Genomic DNA, 19,804 nt, shown 5'->3' with positions numbered 1-19,804 from the left:
CGACTACCGTAACCACGCATGTCTCTTGATAACAGTACCTTCTGCTATCAATCTTCCTGCGTTGTCTGCAGTGTCGAAAGTTGCTTTTAATATGCAACCAGACACGGCTCTCCCTTCTGCCGAGATCCGAGCCAACTGGCCCTTTACCGGTTCAGGAGCAGAGGCTATGAGCGCCGCGACCTCTTCCCATTGATGGCAGTTGTAACTTGCCAACAGGGTGGTGGAGTTTGCAATCCTTGCTTGGTAGGCGGACGTTGAGGCTACCTTCCTGCCAAACCCGTACAGTCTTTTGCTCTCCTTGTCGGGAGGAGCTTCCGACGACGATAAGGGTGTCCCAGCCCTCTTCCGAGTGTTGGTAACCACTAGGGAGTCTGGTTTAAGATGACCTCTTATATAAAGAGGGTCAGACTGGGCTGCCCGAAAAAGTTTTTCGACTCTGGGGTTGACGGCTCTGGTGAGGTTAGGATTCACCAGGGATGGATCTATTCTACGTTGGATGGATTTAAGGATAGGGATGGTCTGAGCGACCGGCCTCCTCTCTCCCACCAACTCTTCTGCAAAGTCCCTTTCCTCCTGTACACCGTGTGTGTCGATGTGAAAATGTTCTGCTGCGCGAGCAAGAACTTCATTAAGGAGGGGTTGGTTATCAACTGGCGAGTCGGTAACTGGGGCTTCGCTCTCTACCGGGGAATCTACTCTGTAAATTTCCTGCTCATCTTCTACCTCCTCGAGGTCCTCATCCTCCGCATAGTATTCAGACCCGGTTCGTTCCTCCATAATTGTATACTCCTGGTCCCCTTCAGGGAAAGGTTTCCCTTGGTATCTGGGGTGTGGAGTAGAGTATGGAGTAGAGTAAGGCTGTACCTCGAAGGGGTCAGGTCTTTCGACCCAGGCCTTTTTACTTAGGGGGATAGGATCAGAGGAGCCTGAGGGTGTGGCCCCTTGAGGGTCATACGAAAGGAAATGTTCTGGGTTTTTGTCATAAAAATCAGCTAAGGAAGACATCCTTGACATGACCCTGTCTATGTCCTCACTGGACCATTCTTTGGAACAGGGTATGACTTTAGTAGGCAACTTAGAGGACTTATCAAGGGTACCCTTGCTGGATGTTGATGTCCCAGTAGATTTATGTTTATCTGTCTGCTTGGGGTGGAAGGATGGTCTTACAGGAGTGGAAGGCTGAGCTTTCCGCTGTTTCCCTCCCTCCCCGTGCGTGGAAAAATGTTTTCCCTGCCCCTTGGAGGCCCCAGAGACTTTCGACACCTGGTGCCGAGGGTCGGGAGAGGTATCTTGTTTCGGGCGTGGGGCCTCGCTGGTGTTAACTGCGCTCTCGGTCTCTTTGAGCGCGTCCTGGGGGTGGAAGTCGTCTTCGTCTTCCGACGATCGAACTTCCGTTAATCTAGGGAGCGAGGCACTCTTGGCAAGAGTGGATGATTGCCTTGCGTCATGAGGCGATCTCGATCGAGAGCGCCCAGAGGACACCGAGTCGGACCGTTCTATCCGTGCCTCTTTCCGAGAAGTCGACATCGTCGAGGTTCGGTTGGACTTAGTGTGCTTAGTGTGTGTAGGGTGTGTAGCGCTTGCGTCGCCGGGGGTCTTCCCCATAGCCGCCCTGCCGGACAACCTTCCGAGGTCGGGGACCTGCGCTCGGCAGTCTTTCGACGCCGTAATGCCCTCGCCGTCCGAAAGTACGGCGTCGCTGCCATCGCTGAAGGTGCCCTCCGCTGCCATGGCTGCCTGCCTGGCGTGGTGGGCCCAACGCTTTGTCGAACGGTCCTTAAGTGTTTTAGGTTTAAACCTACTACACGCTCTGCAGTTCGCTTCGGGGTGGTCCCTCGGCAAGCAGAGATTGCACGTGGCGTGCCTGTCGACCCAAGGGTATTTGCAGTTGCACTTGGGGCAGAATTGGAAAGGGGTACCCTCCATACGCACCTTGAGGCAGCGGGCTGGTAAGTGTAGGAAATATATAAGGTGTACCTATATACCAAGAGTGAAGAGTATGTACCACCCCCCACTCTCCCTACTTGCAGGGCCGAGGCCAGCGGCCTACTAGGCCCGGGCCGAGGCCAGCGGCCTTCCGAGGCCCAGATCTGTCGTGCAGCAGCCGACGGTCGATGTCTTCTCCAGCCGTCGTCGAGTGTCGATGGTCGACGTTGGGGTGGGGAAGGATGTCAATAAATAATTTTAAATTGCAATAATTAGCAAAAGTATGGCTAAGGCCAGGGGACTCCGCAAGATGCTTCCGACCAGTATGGCGGAAAAAAACAATCTGAGGATCCCAGACGCATGAGGGATCTTGGGTACAGTGGACGTCACACTAGGGATAGTATTACTGGCACGCCTGTGTCGACGCCCATTTTCGAGTTTCGAAAAACAAACTAATACTCCGCAGCTTCCACTAGATGTCGGCCTATGCACAGCATGTGATCTAAGCAGATTCCACAAGCCTCAGAAATATATATATATACATACATACACACAAACACAGGCAGTTACATTAAAATAGGGCTTCACATTACCAGGCCAATTGTCACATTACCATACACCCCATGTTTATGTGTCTATTGCTTAACAACCACAAAGTCGTCCACACGTGTTTCAGCCGGACTAGACAAGCCTTTTGCTGTGGCTCTCTGTGATGTGCCAGCCTTCTTAGGACACTGGCAGGTGCCACACATTGCCACACTTTTTTCACCCTTCTGTACTCATGGCTATCTACAAAAAAAAAAGTCTACCTTTACACTTCATATTCTCCACTTGCCAATTTTTTTCTCAAATAAATCTCATCATGCTTAATGTGACATGTGTATGTATGAACCCCGGACATACCTCAATAGTTGAGCTGTGAATTTAGGATTCTGTCATTTTTCATGTTCAGGCAACTGCATCACTCGAAAATTAACCCATCTGTTGGCACAGGGATACAGAGCACAGAACAAGCAGAACTCAAATTTCTGTGACTTTTGTCTTTACTGAATCCTAGGTTCGCAGCTCAACTATTGAGGTATGTCCGGTTCAACCAGTTCAACGATATCACACTCACATTACACCATCATAAAACAAGACTCATCCCATTTGTGGTTACTATTGTATGCAAACATTAAAAAATGTCAGCGGACTGGGCTTCATCACAGGACCCCGAGGGCATGTGCAGTCCGCGGATAACCATGGACGTCATCGCACAGGGTAGTCCTATATCTGTAACAATCCCTCGTTGGCTATTTTCCACCAATCACACATCCATCCACCAATCACATCCAAACACTCTATATGTAACCCTCCTACTCACTTCACCAGATCAGATGTACCTTTCAACTCTCACAATGCAGTTCTCCTGTGATTCAGTCTCTTCCATGACAACACATTTCATTTTGCAGATTGAAGATCCACATCTATTAAGGCATGCTTATATATTTGTTTCTATTGATTTAAGTCAACTTTACAATATTTTAGCAAGTTAAAGACATTACATAATGACAAATCACACAAGCTATAAATAAACGGTATAACAGAACATCTTACACATGTAAATAAATAAAAATAAACCTACCTGGGAGTATAGTTCTTCATATAAGACATATAGTCTGTTCTATTTAATATTCTAATATTTCAAATTAAACCATTTAAATAGCTTACTGATATTGATTTAACTTTCTTTTAACTTCAAAGTTTGTAAGAAACCCATAGCTCCAATTCTCATTCGCGCAAGATGACCTCAATGAATAATTTTCCAAAAAACCCCCAAAAAAATCTGCGATATCCCTCCATTACATGCTTCAGATATTTTGATCTCAAATCAGTCAACGCAGTGCACTCAACCAATAAATGTCAGCGTTTCTTTCTGGGAAGGCGTCTTGCAAAACTGACAAAGATTCTCTGTTTGAGAAATTACTTTACGTTTTGCAAGAACGTCTTTAGTAAGCCATAAGTTGAAACGCAACCGCATGAAATCCACTGTGTATAATGGAAGGGTATTTTACTACGTATAGTTCAGGTGAACTGTATTTTTTATCTTGGAATGGATTTTCGTTGAAGTCGCTGTATGTCTTACATTTGGCAAAGGTTCTTATCCAGTCACATTGAAAAAAAAATTGTTTTAGCTCTTGTTGGATTTTGTATTAAAATAATCAAAGTAAGATCTGCATCTGCTAAAGTATGCGTGACTAGCTGGCGCCATTTAGAAATAGTCTCCTCTCAAAAAGAGAAAATGTAATTAGCTAAAACTCCCATTATCGTAGTTGGTTGGAGAGCCATGATACACTTTCTGAAAAGGGCTGTTATCTGCGATAAGTAACATGCATATAACAAGATAAGTCCAAGCTTGTGTCTTATCCAAGCTATTGGTGTACAATTTGGCAAATGCAACAAGCGCCGCCAATATTTAGTCTCCAGCTGCATCCATGTTCTTTCAGATATTATAGGTTTCGTTTCTGATGCATATAATAAAATGGGTGACACTTTTTGCAAATAGTATGTTATAGCCGGCGCAGTTGTGAATTTGCCATATTTAGCTTGGATAATCATGGCTTGGAAAGTGGCTGTAGAAACTTTATTCTTTAAGGTTTCAATGTATGCTGCTAAATCTCCGCAATCGGAAATGATGATTCATAAATGTGTGTATCGATGGACACATTCTAGTTCTACATCTTATAGAGTCCACTTATAACTTTTGTTTTTCTGTTTTCTGCTGATGTTAAACCTCATTACTTTAGTCTTATCCAAATGTATAGATAGAAAGTTGGCTTAAACATAGACTGCAAGAGAATATAACAATCTTTGGAGGCCTTCTGGTGTTTTAGACATTAATACTACATCATCGTAAAGCAAACGTGTAACAATCCTGTTTGCTAACCAGTGAGTCAGAAATAATGTTTTGAAATTCCTCGCCAACATCAGAAATGAAGAAATTGAAGAGGGCAGAGGCAAGGGTACACACCTGCCTCTGCCCTCTATGTGTGACAATAGATGATGTTAATTTTCCATCTAGCGACAGTCTTACCTGTATAGTGTTATCAGTATGTAAGTCTAATTAGGGAGACTAAATATGACGGTCACCCTTGTTGAATCCGTTTTTCGGGTAACAATTATCTAGAGACTGATTCAAGAGCTGCTTGTAGGTCGACAAATACCAAATATAATGGCCGTTTCCAGATTGCATGATGTGATATAACAGAGGATATTGTCATTAGATTAATGGAAGTTCCTAGGCCCAGGATAAATCCTGTTTGAAAGGGATCACGCTGGAAATGATCTAATGTCAATCTATTAAAATCTCTTATTATGAATCGTGAAATGATTTTTTCCGGGGCATCCAAGAGAGCAATAGTTGTTTGGGCAAGACCAATCGCCTCTCTTGAAAATAGGAACAATGATGGAACGATGCCAAGAATCCGGTACGGCATTAGATTTTATAATTTGATTAAAGATAGTATAAAGAATCTTGGCTCATAAATTAGGATGTTGTTTAAACATATGGTTATTCAAGCCATCCGGACCACCAGGGGCCCTTGAAGCACTCAATCTACTTATGTAAAACAAAACATCCTCTTCTAGAACGTGGAGCCCCGCATAGTTCGATTTTTCCCCAACTTCGATTTTGTTCATTTCCATTGGGAAAGGCGTATAGCTTGCTGTAATGGGCAACCCATTCACTTTCATCCACTCCGTTTATCTGGACTGACATTTTGCTGGAATGGTTAGCTGTGTTGATTAGTGACCAAATTTGAGCAGTGTTTTTAGTGTAGACCATTTTGAGCATTGCTTCTCCATCCGATTGATGTAACTGAATTTAGTAGGATCTTAACCACTTTCTGTATATGCAATTTAAGGCATGGATTGATTTCCTTTTGTCAATCAAATCTGAGGTTATTATTGCTCTTTTCTCTCTAGGCAAAACAGCCTTTCGATTTTGGACTTCTGCATCATACTCATGCCAAGGTTTATAATAGGTGTGAGTCGTTGTACAAGAATGCATTTGATACAGATGTATGAAGGCCGTATATGATTCTCTCTTGGTCACTGCACCAGTGTCCTTAAGCTCAATATTCTCATTTAATGATATGAGTCTATGCTCATTCCAGTGAAATCTCGTCCTGGCATTGTTGACAGTCATGCAGAAAGGAAATCTGTCTGATTCTGGATTTGTGGGTCGAAAAAACAAGCGACCATCGAAATACCAATAGTTCATGATCGCTATACAATTGTTTTATTACCTTAAATTCCATTTCTCTATTGAATGTGTTTGCACCAGCATATACATAGTCGAGAATAGATGACCACTTGGCTCTCTGCCAAGTGGTTTGTGGGGGGAGATATCTCCTAGCAATGATCCATTACACATGACAAAGTTTATTTTGCTCATCAAGGTCAACCATTTCAAACATGACAAGTTTTTACTATGCTTGGATCGGGCTCCTAACCGGATGATGGACGCAGGAGCTTGTGATGGATGGTAGGTTAAGCGCGAAGTGCGGCGCGGTAATGTCTTCTTTTGCTAACTTGTGTTCTTTATTCCTTTTCAGGTCACGATGGTCTCTCTGGGCGTGTGAAGATTTCCAGAGCGGAGCCGGCCAAGAAATGCCCAGCCAGGTGAGTTTCTTGTGATTACTGCAGTAAATGCTGTGGGTAACCTGTTTTAACATTGTCCTTCTTTCGCTCTCTCTCCAGGTGCTTCGTCATGGTGCGTGCGTGATGTCCCGGTGATGCTGCCGACTGGATGAAAGACCGCGAGCTGCAGGAAGACGCAGCTGCAGGAAGACGGATACTCGACGGATTGGAAGCTGCAGGTAAGCAGAGACTGCTAAGGATGTTCTTTTGTCTCCTCTGCAGGTCCACTGTTCAAGGATCGCCGTATCGTGATCTCTGGACACGATGAGCGTCACGCTGCTGCCTGCAGAATAATGCAAAGCACGTTCTGTGACTTGGGTGTGGTTTATATAGCCCTCTAGTAAAGTAGTCCAGGTAAAGTAGTCCGGGCTACTACACCCAAAACACTGCACTGCACAGTCTGGTTCTAGGAACTAGGCTGTGTGGGTGCCTCCATGTTGGCTGCAGGCCTCCAATGAAAAGTAGTCCCTTCAAGACTGTGTCCCAATCTGAACATGAGCCTGGCCAAAGGCGCCAGGACTGACTCCAGGAGAGTCCATGCAGATAGTGCAAGGCCTTTGGGGCCCTAAGTGAACCCTGAGCCTTAACCCTACCTGGCATGTGACCATGCCAGTGGGGTTTTGGGTCACGGGCCGTGACAAATTCAGCGCTTGACCCCAACAAGTGCGGAAAACAGCATGTGCTCCAACTTGCCAAGGACAATACAAGCGGTTGAGATGTCAAGGATGGTAATGAGTGATGACTTTGACCATCCTTGAGACTCATAATTCCTAGATTGAGTCGACTTACTTGGATGTACATTTTCTTGAATATTTTGCAATTTGGTGGATAGATAGGGGTTAAAATTCCTAACAGGTTTCTGGTCCTTCTCAGTGTTAATAACTGTGGGATCTTGCGCCAGCACCAACCCCAGTGCAAACAGATCGATGCGTGCTTGCCACAATACATTTCTCACTACATTTGATGCCAGTCACAATCGGACTATCGATAGATGGTCCTGATTGAGGAATTCTACTTGTTCAATATCTATTGAACTAATCTCCTGCAAAGTTCAAATTTCTTCAATGATTGCTAGAACACTCAATCGATTCAGGTCATATGTAGTAAAGGAAGCAGGACGACACTAAGATAAAACAATGATATTTATTCCATTTGTCTGGTTGCTTAGGAGGTTGAGGAGATTAAACCGCGTTTCTCTGTCCATCCTCAAACGATTTAGATCCCACAGACTGTTGCTCAGCCTTTTTTGAACATTGTGGGGTCAGGTCAAATTCTACATGCTTTGTATGATCTTGTGAATTTGTTCGTAACATTGGACCAAAGACTCCAATATTTTGGCGCTTTACCAAAGCCTCCAATATTTTGGTGCTTTGTCTTAAGCTATTTGACCCTGAATATCAGTTGTCATTCTCTCATTTGTCATGTGATTTGTTTTGTATGAGGTTTCAATATTTGTGGGTAATGGATTGATCTGCGGGTCATTGCACACCCCAGAGCGTATTGGTAAGGATGCATTGTTACTCTCCTCAACCATTTTTTTTTACTGTTACATACGGTTACAGGTAATTGGGTGACGCAGAGCTTATAGAGTTGAGTTACTCATGATGGAATAGTTTGACAAAGTTGGGAAGGTCAGCTTTGATATTGCTCACTTTGTTATAAGACATTTGTTCTTCAATTTGATCATCATTTATCTCACTCTCTTTAGTTAGTCTTATGGGGCCTTTGGAAGTTCACAGTCTTCATTAGCTTTTTTGCAAAGATGTTTGAGAGTTGATCTTAAATTCAATAATTGGTGTTTGTGTTTTGTTATGGGCATCTGCAACATGTGAGCCTGCATCAATCTGTTAATTTCGGTATCAATGCAGATGGAAATGCATGCAGTTGTTGTAATTGGACATATTTCTCAATTGATCTATCAATTTGAGCTCTAATATCTGTTAAGATCAAATCGGACGATGTCTGGTCTGTTTTATATAAAGTTATAGAATTTTTGGTCAAATCAATGATTTATGAGTGAGAATCACTGCCTCACAAGAAATGGTGGATTGAGCAATTGTATTTCCTTGCAAGATCATTATTGCAGACACTAAATCATTTAATGGGGGATAATCACTCACATGAGTTACTTGTGAGTTAGTCTTGTTATTCCGATTAGCCACTATAAATTTGTGCTTAGTAAGTGCAGCTGGGGTCAAGCTTTGGGGAAATTTCTTTGGAATTATTCGTTTAACAAATTGTTTGATACTGGCTCTAGATCGTGGCCGAATGCTCTTTTGATTCTTAGTTTTTTTCAATTGGTGGGAAGTGCAGTTTTTGTTGCATCCAACTGGACCACTACTTCAGAAATGTTTATTTGGTTTGTTGCAGCAGTAGGGGCTTGGACTCCGTTGTCCTCAATCGGACCAATGATAGCAGCAATTGCTGAAACCTCACTTACACTATTAGGTAAGTGGCACACACATTTATTTACAAACTCATTCCTTACACTTTGAGATGTATTACTAGATTTTTAGGCTCAAGAAGTGCTATTCTTTTGTGATCTGTATACTTCTGATCAGTTATAAGATCATTCATCCATGTTACAATCATATCTATTTGTTTGGTTTGTTGCGTGATCTTATAGTCCAATGTATCAAATAATGTTAATGTCACAATTGTCATTTGCATAGCCTTTAAAGCAATTTTCAGTAAGGTTTGAGATTTTACAGGTGATTGAGACAACAATTGGGACACGTGAGGTTGTATTGATTGCTGAGTTCTATTCTGGACTGAACTTGCATTCAACACAACTGAATTTTGATCAGGATTTACAAAAAGAGCGGGTGATTGATAGAGGCTAATGGCCTCAGAATCAATAAGTAATGAAGACGCTATAATGGAGAGGTTTTCCATAGACTGATTTACTATGGTCGGTAAGGTATAAAGTGCGGTTGCTGCCCCTAGTGTGATCACTAGATTATTGAGTTGTGATTGACACATATGGAGTACAGGTGCTAATACTTGCTGTATAATTGGCTCCTCTTGAGTGACCAAATCTACTACAGATTAGTTGCAGGCCGGAGTTCATCCAGCAACATCATTTGGGTACCATAAATGGCTGTGTTCAATGGTACTCGACTCTCAGGTACCATTGCAGATATAAGAGATGATGTTTCAGAAGTACTTGTTTTAGCACCATCTATCAGTGGTGAAAAGCTGCTCAGATGGGAGCGAGGTAGACAAAAGTCTCCAATATCTCCAGCACACGCCTTTTTTCATTTGCTGAACACAATTGGCCAGGCAGCTTACGTTTAATGGCGTTCGCTGGAGATGGTTTCAAGGGGGTTGATTTCAAGACTAATGAAGCACTTAAAATTACCATATCCTTAGGCATTCCTGCTTTTAAAGAATATGGAACCTGTGTCATGTATTAGACAAATATAAATCATTGTTTTGTACGACTTAAATATTCAATTAACCAACAAAAATATGCAGTACCATCCAAATAGTGTGTCAACAATTTAATCACTCCTCTACAGCAGTCAACGGTTAACACTTTTTCAAATATAACAAAATTAAGTAGCTCCAACGCTGTTCAAAGAGCCAATAGCTCCACAGTCACAGCAAGAACTCAAAAACACATCAGAGCAGTTTACGATCGAAATACTTCTTGGACTATTCAGAGAGTCTATGGGGCCACAGTCGCAGTGACTGCCTGAGGATATTCGCATGCAATTTTTAACTCTCCTAATTTCAACGCTATTCAAAGAGCAAAAGCTCTGCAGTCACAGAGAAAATGTAGAGATACTTCTAAACAAACTTAAAAGTCTGACGTGCTTCCCACTCTGATGGAAGAACGTATTGTTGCAGTCTCTGCATTAAACTTCCATTCAATTCCAACCTCCAGTTAATGTTCCGCTGTTCAAAGAGCAAAGGCTACGCACTCACAGCTGGGGGGTCGAGTTGAGAGTCTGTGTGTGTTGATTTTCAACAACTGATTAATCCGCTATCAGGAAGACAAAATACAAGCACTTTGAAAAGCAGATGGTTATAGTTATCAAGCACTCCTTACAATTTCGTGTTACTTTCCAACTTGATTCAGCACTGTACTAGGCAGTGATTTCAGTCAGTAAGGTACGATAAAACGATGATGTGAATCTTACCGACTCTGCGAGATATGAAATTAGATCTGCCCGTCACACGCCAGTCACAAGACACAGCTTGCACACTGCGCAGCGCTCCGTGTTGTGCAGGAAATAGAAATAGGACTCCCAAGAAGCTGGAGGTAATTTTTGAATTTGGAGCCAAAGTGAAACACAGCCTCCTCACAGTAAGCACAGGACACACAGCTTGCACACCGCATATATTTACACACACACACACACACACACACACACACACACACACACACACACACACGCACGCACACATCTCCATTACAATAACCTCTTTTACAACTGCCATCAGATGCCATATATTGCCACTATGTTCCACCGGCTCACATCAATTGCAAGTTAATTGTACCACAAACGTGTTCAGAGAGTGCATTCCCCTTAACATTACAGAATTATAAATGTTAGTGCTGCTCATACACTTATGCATTGTGAGTGATTCACTCCAATTCCATTAGGAATAGCCATTCCTGCTTACACCCATACAGGGCCAGAGTTTCACTCTGATACTGTTAAAAATATGGCTGTGCCCCTAAGAATCTGGACACTGGCCATGGCCATACCCACAACTATACAACCATGCCCCCAAGAATGTACACACTGGCCATGGTCACAACTATAATCTTCAGCCATGGTATAACCTTGCTGAGTCCACAACAATACACTTTAACCATGGTAGAAACACTTTACACACTTCAGTAACTAATAATATGTATTTGTATTCCAAACATATATATTACTCACACTCACTAATTTAATAAAATATGTATAAATATACCAATACACTGAACACCTCTCAGTCCCAATGATGTCCGCGGACATAGGTCCATGGCTCGGAATACGGATGAGGACAGCAAAAATTACTGTGGACTCAGCATCAGCCACACAGACGTTTTCCACCTACATAAACTGCTCATCTTCACTTCTTCCCACACCCCCACCCTTCCCACACTCTTTCAGCCACAAAATAACCCCAAATATATTTCCTAGAGTTTTTTTTCCCCCACTGGGGTCCGTGGATGCGATATGGCGTTTCACAATGTTTTAGGCAGCTCACGTTTTTCAATAACCAATCAGCATGTATGTTTGTTGCCCGTGTACACTACGCCCCTTGATTGGTCCAGAGGCGTCAGACACCGAATCAGGAAATTAGTCTGCAGACCGGATGCAGATACCAGCCTATAACTATAACCCCCCCCCCCCTTGACGAAACTAGACGACACTTTGTATATGCCACTTCTGAACGATTTTGCAATGTTTGCAAGGTTTGGTGAGGATTCGTCGAACAGTGCCAAAATGATAAGCCATCCAAAAACTGCTGTATGGGTTGAGCAACTAAACCATAACTACAGGGACAACATATACATACATACATGGACACACTCCAAAAACCAGTGTAATGCTAACACAAGAACATTTCAGTCACATTCCAGTTGGCAGTAAAAATCAAGTCAAATTTCCTGAATAAAGTTATTTTATCATTGAAAACCCCATGCCCAGGCTTATACGGCACAGTTGCATGATGTGTTTTGTAATGAACTGGATGCTTGCTCACATACAATTACATTAACACACAACGTTATTTAAAAGAGGCGTGTACAAGCAACTTTCCATGTACTTACTTTCTTTTTACCGTGCACCTGATACACGAGAGGCCAATATGTGTCCCAGTGCACGCTGCCTTGTCGGCCATATTAGAGGGGGAGAAGGAGTAACTTACTGCCCATCACATTTTTATTAATTCTTTATTTGAATTGGTTAAACATTTTTACATTTTCAATACAAATGTAAGCATATTAATACAAACTTAAAACATAGCAATACATCAGTACAATAAAGTACAAAAAGTTTAAAACTACCAAACCAGTTAAATGGCATCAATAGCTAAACATTCAATACATACCTTTTTTTTTTAAACTTCATTTTTCATAAATATTTTGAGAATCGTGATTAACATTAAAATTTGCAACATTTAATTCAGTCACTCTTCAAGTTGCAGCTGATTTAAAAACGATATCACAGCCAGATTCAAGGATATGGGTTCAGCATTAAACATTCTATTCCACATATCTGCGGTCGTTAACAATTTAAAAACTCCCAAAAATGTTTTTAAAAAAACTTTGTGTTGATAATGCAATACATTCCATCAATAAATGTGGTTATGTTTCATTCATTAAAAGGATCACTACAAAAGCCGCACATTTTATTACCTTTAATCTGGTTTTTAAGGAGCTTTGCAATTGCTGATCTCGTTGGCCAGAGATTAAACCTCATTCTTAAAATCGCCTTTCGATATTCGGGGTCGGGAAATTTCAATAAATATTTAGGCAGACTTTTCCTGATTTTAATCGAAAAACAACCTACACACATTATATTATATTTCTGACAATTATCCCATAGATCAAGCCAGTCAAGATCATACAGCTTTTTCTTGACTCCATCTGGATTCTCCAACAGCAATTTTGTGTCAGTCTCTGCCTTTAACAGAATCAAGTTACAATATATTTCCCACTGATAAAAAAAATCTCCCTGGTTTAGTCTCTTTTAAGCCTTTGCTATTGTGGTTATTAGTGTATTTTTATGATTATCTTGCAGGCGTAATTTTCGATAAAAACTCAGTCTGCCATTCAACCACCGTTTGTAAGGAAGTTAACCCTAGCTCATATCTAACAATCTGAATTGGGATACTCATATTGGTATGTAAAGATGAGACAGGAAGGCAGGGATGAAGAAAATTAAAATCCTTTATTCAGGTGGAAGAGAAGAAAAAAAAGAAATATAAACAATCTAATTCAGTCTTCTTCGGTATGGATGAGTCTTCAAATTCCTCCTTTCAATCTTCATAGGCCCAGAGCCTCTCTGGTGTGACTCTCTCTCCCTCAGGTCGAATGTTCGGAAAGAGCGTGGAAGAAACACAGTCCTTTGTCAGTGTCACTCTTTTATAGGGACAAAACACTAATCAACCAATCAGAGGCACCTTTGTTGCCACGTCTATAAATATTCCCCGAAGCCCCGCCCCCTTTCTCTCTGGTCGAGGGTTGCTCCGCTACATTCTCCCATGTCCCTCCTGTCCGGTTCTGACTGTTGCTGGGGAGAACTTCAGGTGAGTGTAGTAAGTAACAGGCCCGGGGAGCGGGTATTATTGCTGCCTCATGGTCGGGGTCCGTGCTATCCGACCAACCCCAAATCCATGTGGCCGTATTGGGTGTGTTGTGTTTCGCATCGGTTTCATCCGACACGTTGTATAAGTGCAAACGGCAGTCGAATTCCGCACCGCGGGCGCCGTTTGCTTCCTTGCCAAGTTCTGACAAGGGGTCAACTTCTGAACCGCGGACGCCGTTCCTTCCCGAGTCGCGGGCAGGTTTACTTGTCTGGTGGTCTCGTTCAAGCAACTCGCGGCTGCGACCACATTCGGGTACTGACTCGTAACCGCTCTCGTTAACCGGCTGCCGGTTGTTGTGAGGTTGAGGTCCTTCCTCTTCACATGGTAAACCCAAATTTGGCTTACAGAATTGACCCTTTAAGTTATCCCAATTCAGCTGATCTTTGAGGTTATTAGTATGCGCACCATAGGTAATTATTGGAATTACTTTTTGTACATAAAAAATCAAAACATATGTGCCAAAACCTTTGCTTGCGATGTCAGATTATTTGTTTTAGTTAACACATCTTTCTTATAGGGTGCATCACCTGATATCCCATTTATATTTACGCCCACATATTTATAAATCCCTAACAATTTCCAATCTCTATTTACCAACCCACCAATTTTCTTTTACTAGTTGATGTTTTTTCGATTTAGGGAGAATTACTATATTTGATTTAGCCGAATTAATAGATAGATGATTTCTATTGCGTATTTATCAAGGGATGTTAACTGCCTCTGAAGCCCTATCGGGATTTGGTCAACCAATACAACGTTGTCAGCAAACAACAATCTTGATATTTTCATCAAGCCTATTTTTGGAGGAAAAGATCGGAGAGTTCAAGTCACCCATGCCGTGGATATAAAAATTAAACAATATTGCTGCAAGGGCACAGCTTTGCTTCAATCCTCAGTGAGTTTGTATTTCTTCTGACAATTTCCCTGCTTGATCAAGCTTGACTTTTATTGAAGTTTGGGTATAAAGCTGTTGTACCAAATACAGGAGCGAAGGAGGACAGTTTGCATATTGCAACTTCTGCCACAATACATGTCTCGATATTGAACCGAAGGCCTGGCGAAGGTCAACAAATGCTAAATAGATATTCTGTTTTGAATGTATAGCTTGATATTTAAGAGCCGATAGAAACATCAAGTTTACTGTTGTCTCCAAACCAGCTATAAAATCCGATTGACAAGGGTCAATCGTGCTGCCAATTCTCAGCCAAGTCGACAATTCTGCAAGAATTAGACGTGCAAATATCTTTCCAGGAATATCAAGAAGGGCAATAGGACGACAGTTGGTTAGATCGTTCCTATTTCCCTTCTTGAATAATGGAATAATTACGGCACTGCGCTATGTAGGTGGAACACATCCTGTACGCAATACTTTCTGGTCTGGCCTTTAGAACAACATTTGTCAAGACATCCAGGCCTGGAGCCTTAGTGCAGCTTAGTTTCTTAATTATTAAAATATCCTCATAAGAAAAATCAATTGTGTCCAATTTTGCTTCTTCTCTAGATACTAAAGCGTTATTATTTTTACCCCATCAGTTGCTGCAAATATACTCGTAAAATATGAATTCCAATTAGTCTTGCTAACAATATTCAACACGATTGACGCATTAGCGTCATTCGTGTAGTTTCTAATAGTCTCCATATTTCTGAACCTGATTTTGCAGTCAAAGCATGCAACATTGTTCCATTTGCTACTTGGATCTTTCTCTCTTGGTCTCAATGGATTCTTATATTTCGCACGTATGCTAGCTAGAAGGCAATCTCCAGTTTTTTGATTTTAAATGCACAATACGTCTAGCTACTTTATTCCTTTCTTTTTTTAAAGTAGAAACAATCGGGTCAAAATTACATTTTTGAAGAAACCGTATCCGCCCTCCTTGTCTTTGAGTTGGTCTTAAAATCTGAAGGGCACCTATATATGTTTCATTTAAATTCATATGGTCAATCTGATTATTCTTTGTCACTATTGCCGTTAACTTTTTCAGGTTATAATTTGACCATCTAATTTTATTTTGCCTGTACGTTTCAATGGGAGCAAAATACTCCAAAACCTTGTTTAGAAGGACCAAACATAAGATTACCAACATATCATGATCGCTGGCTGGAGTAGGCAAAATGACAAAGGGCCTCATTACGAGGGTGGGCAGCCGCGGAATGAACAGTGCCGGTAAGGGACCGGCACCGTTCATTCCGGCCCGCCACATTACGAGTTCTGCAGCGGGACCCGCTCTGAACGCCTGGCCAGACCAGACGTGCAGAGCGGGACCTGCTAGCAGAACAGGATGCTAGCAACGGGTCCGTCATTAACGGGCCCGTTGTCAGCATGCTCCCCATTCCCATTTGAGCCCTATGGGGGCTCAAATGGGAATGGCGATCTACCGGGTCCGGTTCCCGCAAAAGGGCATTACCGGGCCCTCCAAGGTTGGAATGGCCCGGTAAGTCCCAATTTGCGGGATCCGGACCAGAGTTTGGGGGTAGCCATGCCGCTACAAAACGGCATGGCTACCTCCAAACTCGTAATGAGGCCCAAAGTCTTTTTACCTGCAATATCCCGTGTTCAGAAATAAAAGCGTAATCCAATATTGCATGCAGTAACTGCCTTGACCAAGTAGATCTTGGGGTTGTATCATTTTCTGAAGTTCCATTAAGCATTCTATAGCATCTAATTTTCATTAGATCTAACCACTATTTTGCTCTACTTGATAATTTTGAGTTCGATATTTCAATACACTTCCAATTTAAATCTCCCACTATTATTTACCAAGCAATTTCACCATCTTGAACTATACGATTAAGCATATCTATGACATGGTCCATGAAAGGTCTATCTAGTATCATAGCTGGGTTCCAATATAGGTTAAGAACTGCGATTTGAGATGTTATAATATTCTTTTGATCTTTAAATATAATTTGTGTTAGTTGCACACATGGATGCGGAGAAGCCCAGGCCAATAGATAACTATTCATAACTAATTTCACAGCTGTTAATAACCCAGCTGATGGTCTCCCTTTGCCACTATAAACGGCTGAATTACATGCTAATTGGTACCCTGGCAGTACTAGCTCAGATAGTAACCAGGTTTCTTGCAGAGCTATTATTTCTGCATTAGCATAAGATTTTTCATTTACATTGTTTAAGAGGTAAGCAGTGTCTATGTCCTCTTGTATTCCAGCTAGCTATCATAGTTCTAAACAAATCCTCGCTTTGGAATTATTCTCTAGAATGTGAATGTTTGTTATTTATAGCTTTGGCTATCCATGACCAGTCTGAATTTGAGTCTATTTGCTTGACAGCTTCGAATTGTACCGAAGGTACCAATTCGTCAGAATTACCCTTACAATTTATCATTTTTGTTTGGCCCTCGAAAGTTATTTGCTGTCCTTCAGTTGACTAGGGGCTAATAATTCAATATGAAATCCTGCTTCTTTAAGGCTATGCCTCTCATTCCAAATTAGTTCTTTTATGATCATAAATGGAATGGTTAGCACAACCGTATCCATCATTCGGTTCTAAAAAACAGCAAAGATTCAATATCACATGTCTTAATTAATTGAAGTTTTGGTAATACTTTAAATACAAACATCAGAGTAGAACGATTTGGGAAGGGATCACCTCTCCTGCGCTCTCACATTCTTATCAACAATTGATCTGCAGGCCTTAGATCAGTCATTCCACTTTTTTTTAAAACTATTTTGCATTCATGAAATATTGAACTAGTATCGGTTTTAGCTGAGCTCTTTATAGCCGTTATCAATTTTAATTTTTCCTCCAAAGTAAGAAAATGTATTTCCTTTTGAACAGTTAAATTGTTTACAATGAGATCACCCAAGGTGTAGCTTTTCACATTCCCGACATCCGTGTTCATTCCAGAGTCTTCATCACCTAATTGTACTGAGTCAGATGGCAATGAATATGTTGATAGGTTCATTAATACGTCAGCATCAATTAAAGCCTCTTCTATACTGATTCTATCAATGTCATTGTCTTTTTCATGTTCGCAAATTTTTTCAGTTACATTTTCCACGTGTTTTTTCTTTTATGCTTTACCCATCATTTTTATAGACGTAGGGTAATGAGTTGTTGACAATTGTTGTATAATCTTTTTAGCGTTATTAGAGCGATAATTTACTTTAAGCATATTTTTTCATTTTTTTTTAGGCATTCTGGTTTCTATTATTTTTGTTTTTCTTTTTTTTCCCCCTTCGCGATTTAAATACTTCATACAAGGCTTCGCCTTCTATCTCTTTAGGTGTCAGAATTTCATCATTACAATTTGACGCTATTTCTGCAATTCCAGCAGTGAAGTAAATGTCCAGCAATAAGTCGGTGCAGTACGACTTGCAGAAGCAGAAACAGCCCTCCTTGACAGCGCTTGCTTCATTGCTCGCTTACTGCCCATCTATTATAATACAAGCACCTTAATAGTATACAGATGCAGCTAGCAAACAATCGCACAGAAGGACAGAAACTTAACATATGCATTATCAAACGTTACAGCATTAGTGTCAAATGTGTCAATTTAAGAAAAAAGGATGCAGTATGCCAAAAACTGAAAACTAATGTCGAGTTGCTGACTGCCTTTGAATTTTAATGCAAGCACCATAATAAACATTACCCCTGCTAACTGCACAGGGAGTATTAATTCTATTAAAGACTAGGAGGCAAGCATTATGCTTCAACTTCATTTATTACTACTCTTCAGCAGTTTCAACAACTATAACCAAAAACAACAACATTGCAATGTTACAAGTGACGTTCCCACTTTTGAACTACGAATCCCATAGTCTCTGTAGTCCTTCATACTCCAGCTCAGCTATGACCACTTCCTGTCCCCGAGCTCCTCCTCTCTTTTACGTGCTCTGGATGTCATTTAACCATTAACTTTTCGTCCCGCCAACAGGGTGAAGACCTTTTTTCCACTCCAACTGGACGTCAATTCCTTGAGCTGCACTCGCCTTCTCCTCACTAGTCCCTCACTCAATTATTCTTCTGCTATTCCCCTAAGGAAGACACAAAATAGAGTATCAGGCTGGTGTCTAGCTTTGTTATCATATCATCACAGAATATGCATACAGAATCTATGATTAACAACAACCATGGGTGGGAACTAATGCTTGCCTCCAAGTCTTTAATAGAATTAACACTCCCTGCGCAGTTAGCAGGGGTAATCTTTATTCTATGACAAGACTAGGGGTGAGCATTATGCTTGTTAAAACTGCCCCAATACTTTAACTGTTATACTCTCAGCCGGCTTGAAATAAAATTCCCTAAAGGTGCGATCATTAGCCCAGTCTGCTGCTGACATAATTTCTTGTAAGGGTACTCCTGCTGTATATGCTTTAGACGCCATTGCTCCTCTTACGGAGTGGGCGCCATATTTCTGTCAATCAATGGTAGCAGTCTTTATAGCATGGAAAGGTTTCCTATCTGCTATTAGCAATTTAGTCGTGCTTGCTGCTCTATTCTCTGCTGTCCTAGCTTCGTACTCTTTGATGCAGCTTGCTACGCACCATTTGATGTTATACGGAAAATATGGATAGTGCACTGGTGAAGTGCCTGTCTTAGTCCTTTGCACTATCACGAAGGTCACTCCTTCCGGGCCAAATGTCCTCCTACTGATCTCTAATGCTTTAATATCTGACACCTGTTTACAGGATATGGGACACAGTAGCATTGTTAACTTGCCTGACAGCTGCTTGAGAGATAGATATCTGTTGCACGTCCCATAGGACCTTGCATTTCGGCTCCGGAGCCCAGGATTCTGCAATGAGCTCTGCAGCCTGCATCGAAATGCCTGGCAGTTCCCATCGTTTCCTGATATTCTACACACGATGATCGGGAGTGTCCCTCTCAGAGGAGGATACTGCCCAGCTGGGTCCATGA

General features: G+C 41.6%; 1 protein-coding gene across 7 annotated transcripts in view; it reads right to left on the bottom strand.

Moving 5' to 3' along the window:
* The window catches only part of TMEM59L (transmembrane protein 59 like), a 690,169-nt gene that overhangs the window by 153,024 nt on the left and 517,341 nt on the right, over positions 1-19,804 (bottom strand). The window contains exon 8 of one of the 7 annotated variants that reach the window (XM_069649306.1): positions 18,590-18,921. The exons of the other annotated variants lie outside the window; for them this stretch is intronic. Within the exon in view, the coding sequence (XP_069505407.1) occupies positions 18,903-18,921 (19 nt within the window). The 3' untranslated portion in view covers positions 18,590-18,902. Of the gene's footprint in view, positions 1-18,589; positions 18,922-19,804 lie in introns of those variants that run through there. 7 annotated transcript variants of the gene reach the window in all.

The sequence above is a fragment of the Ambystoma mexicanum genome, chromosome 1p, assembly GCF_040938575.1.
Source record: "Ambystoma mexicanum isolate Mex_15411 chromosome 1p, UKY_AmexF1_1, whole genome shotgun sequence".
NCBI classification, from domain to species: Eukaryota; Metazoa; Chordata; class Amphibia; order Caudata; family Ambystomatidae; genus Ambystoma; species Ambystoma mexicanum.
Note: the sequence above shows the minus strand (reverse complement) of the source record. Positions and strands in the feature narration are given on the sequence as shown.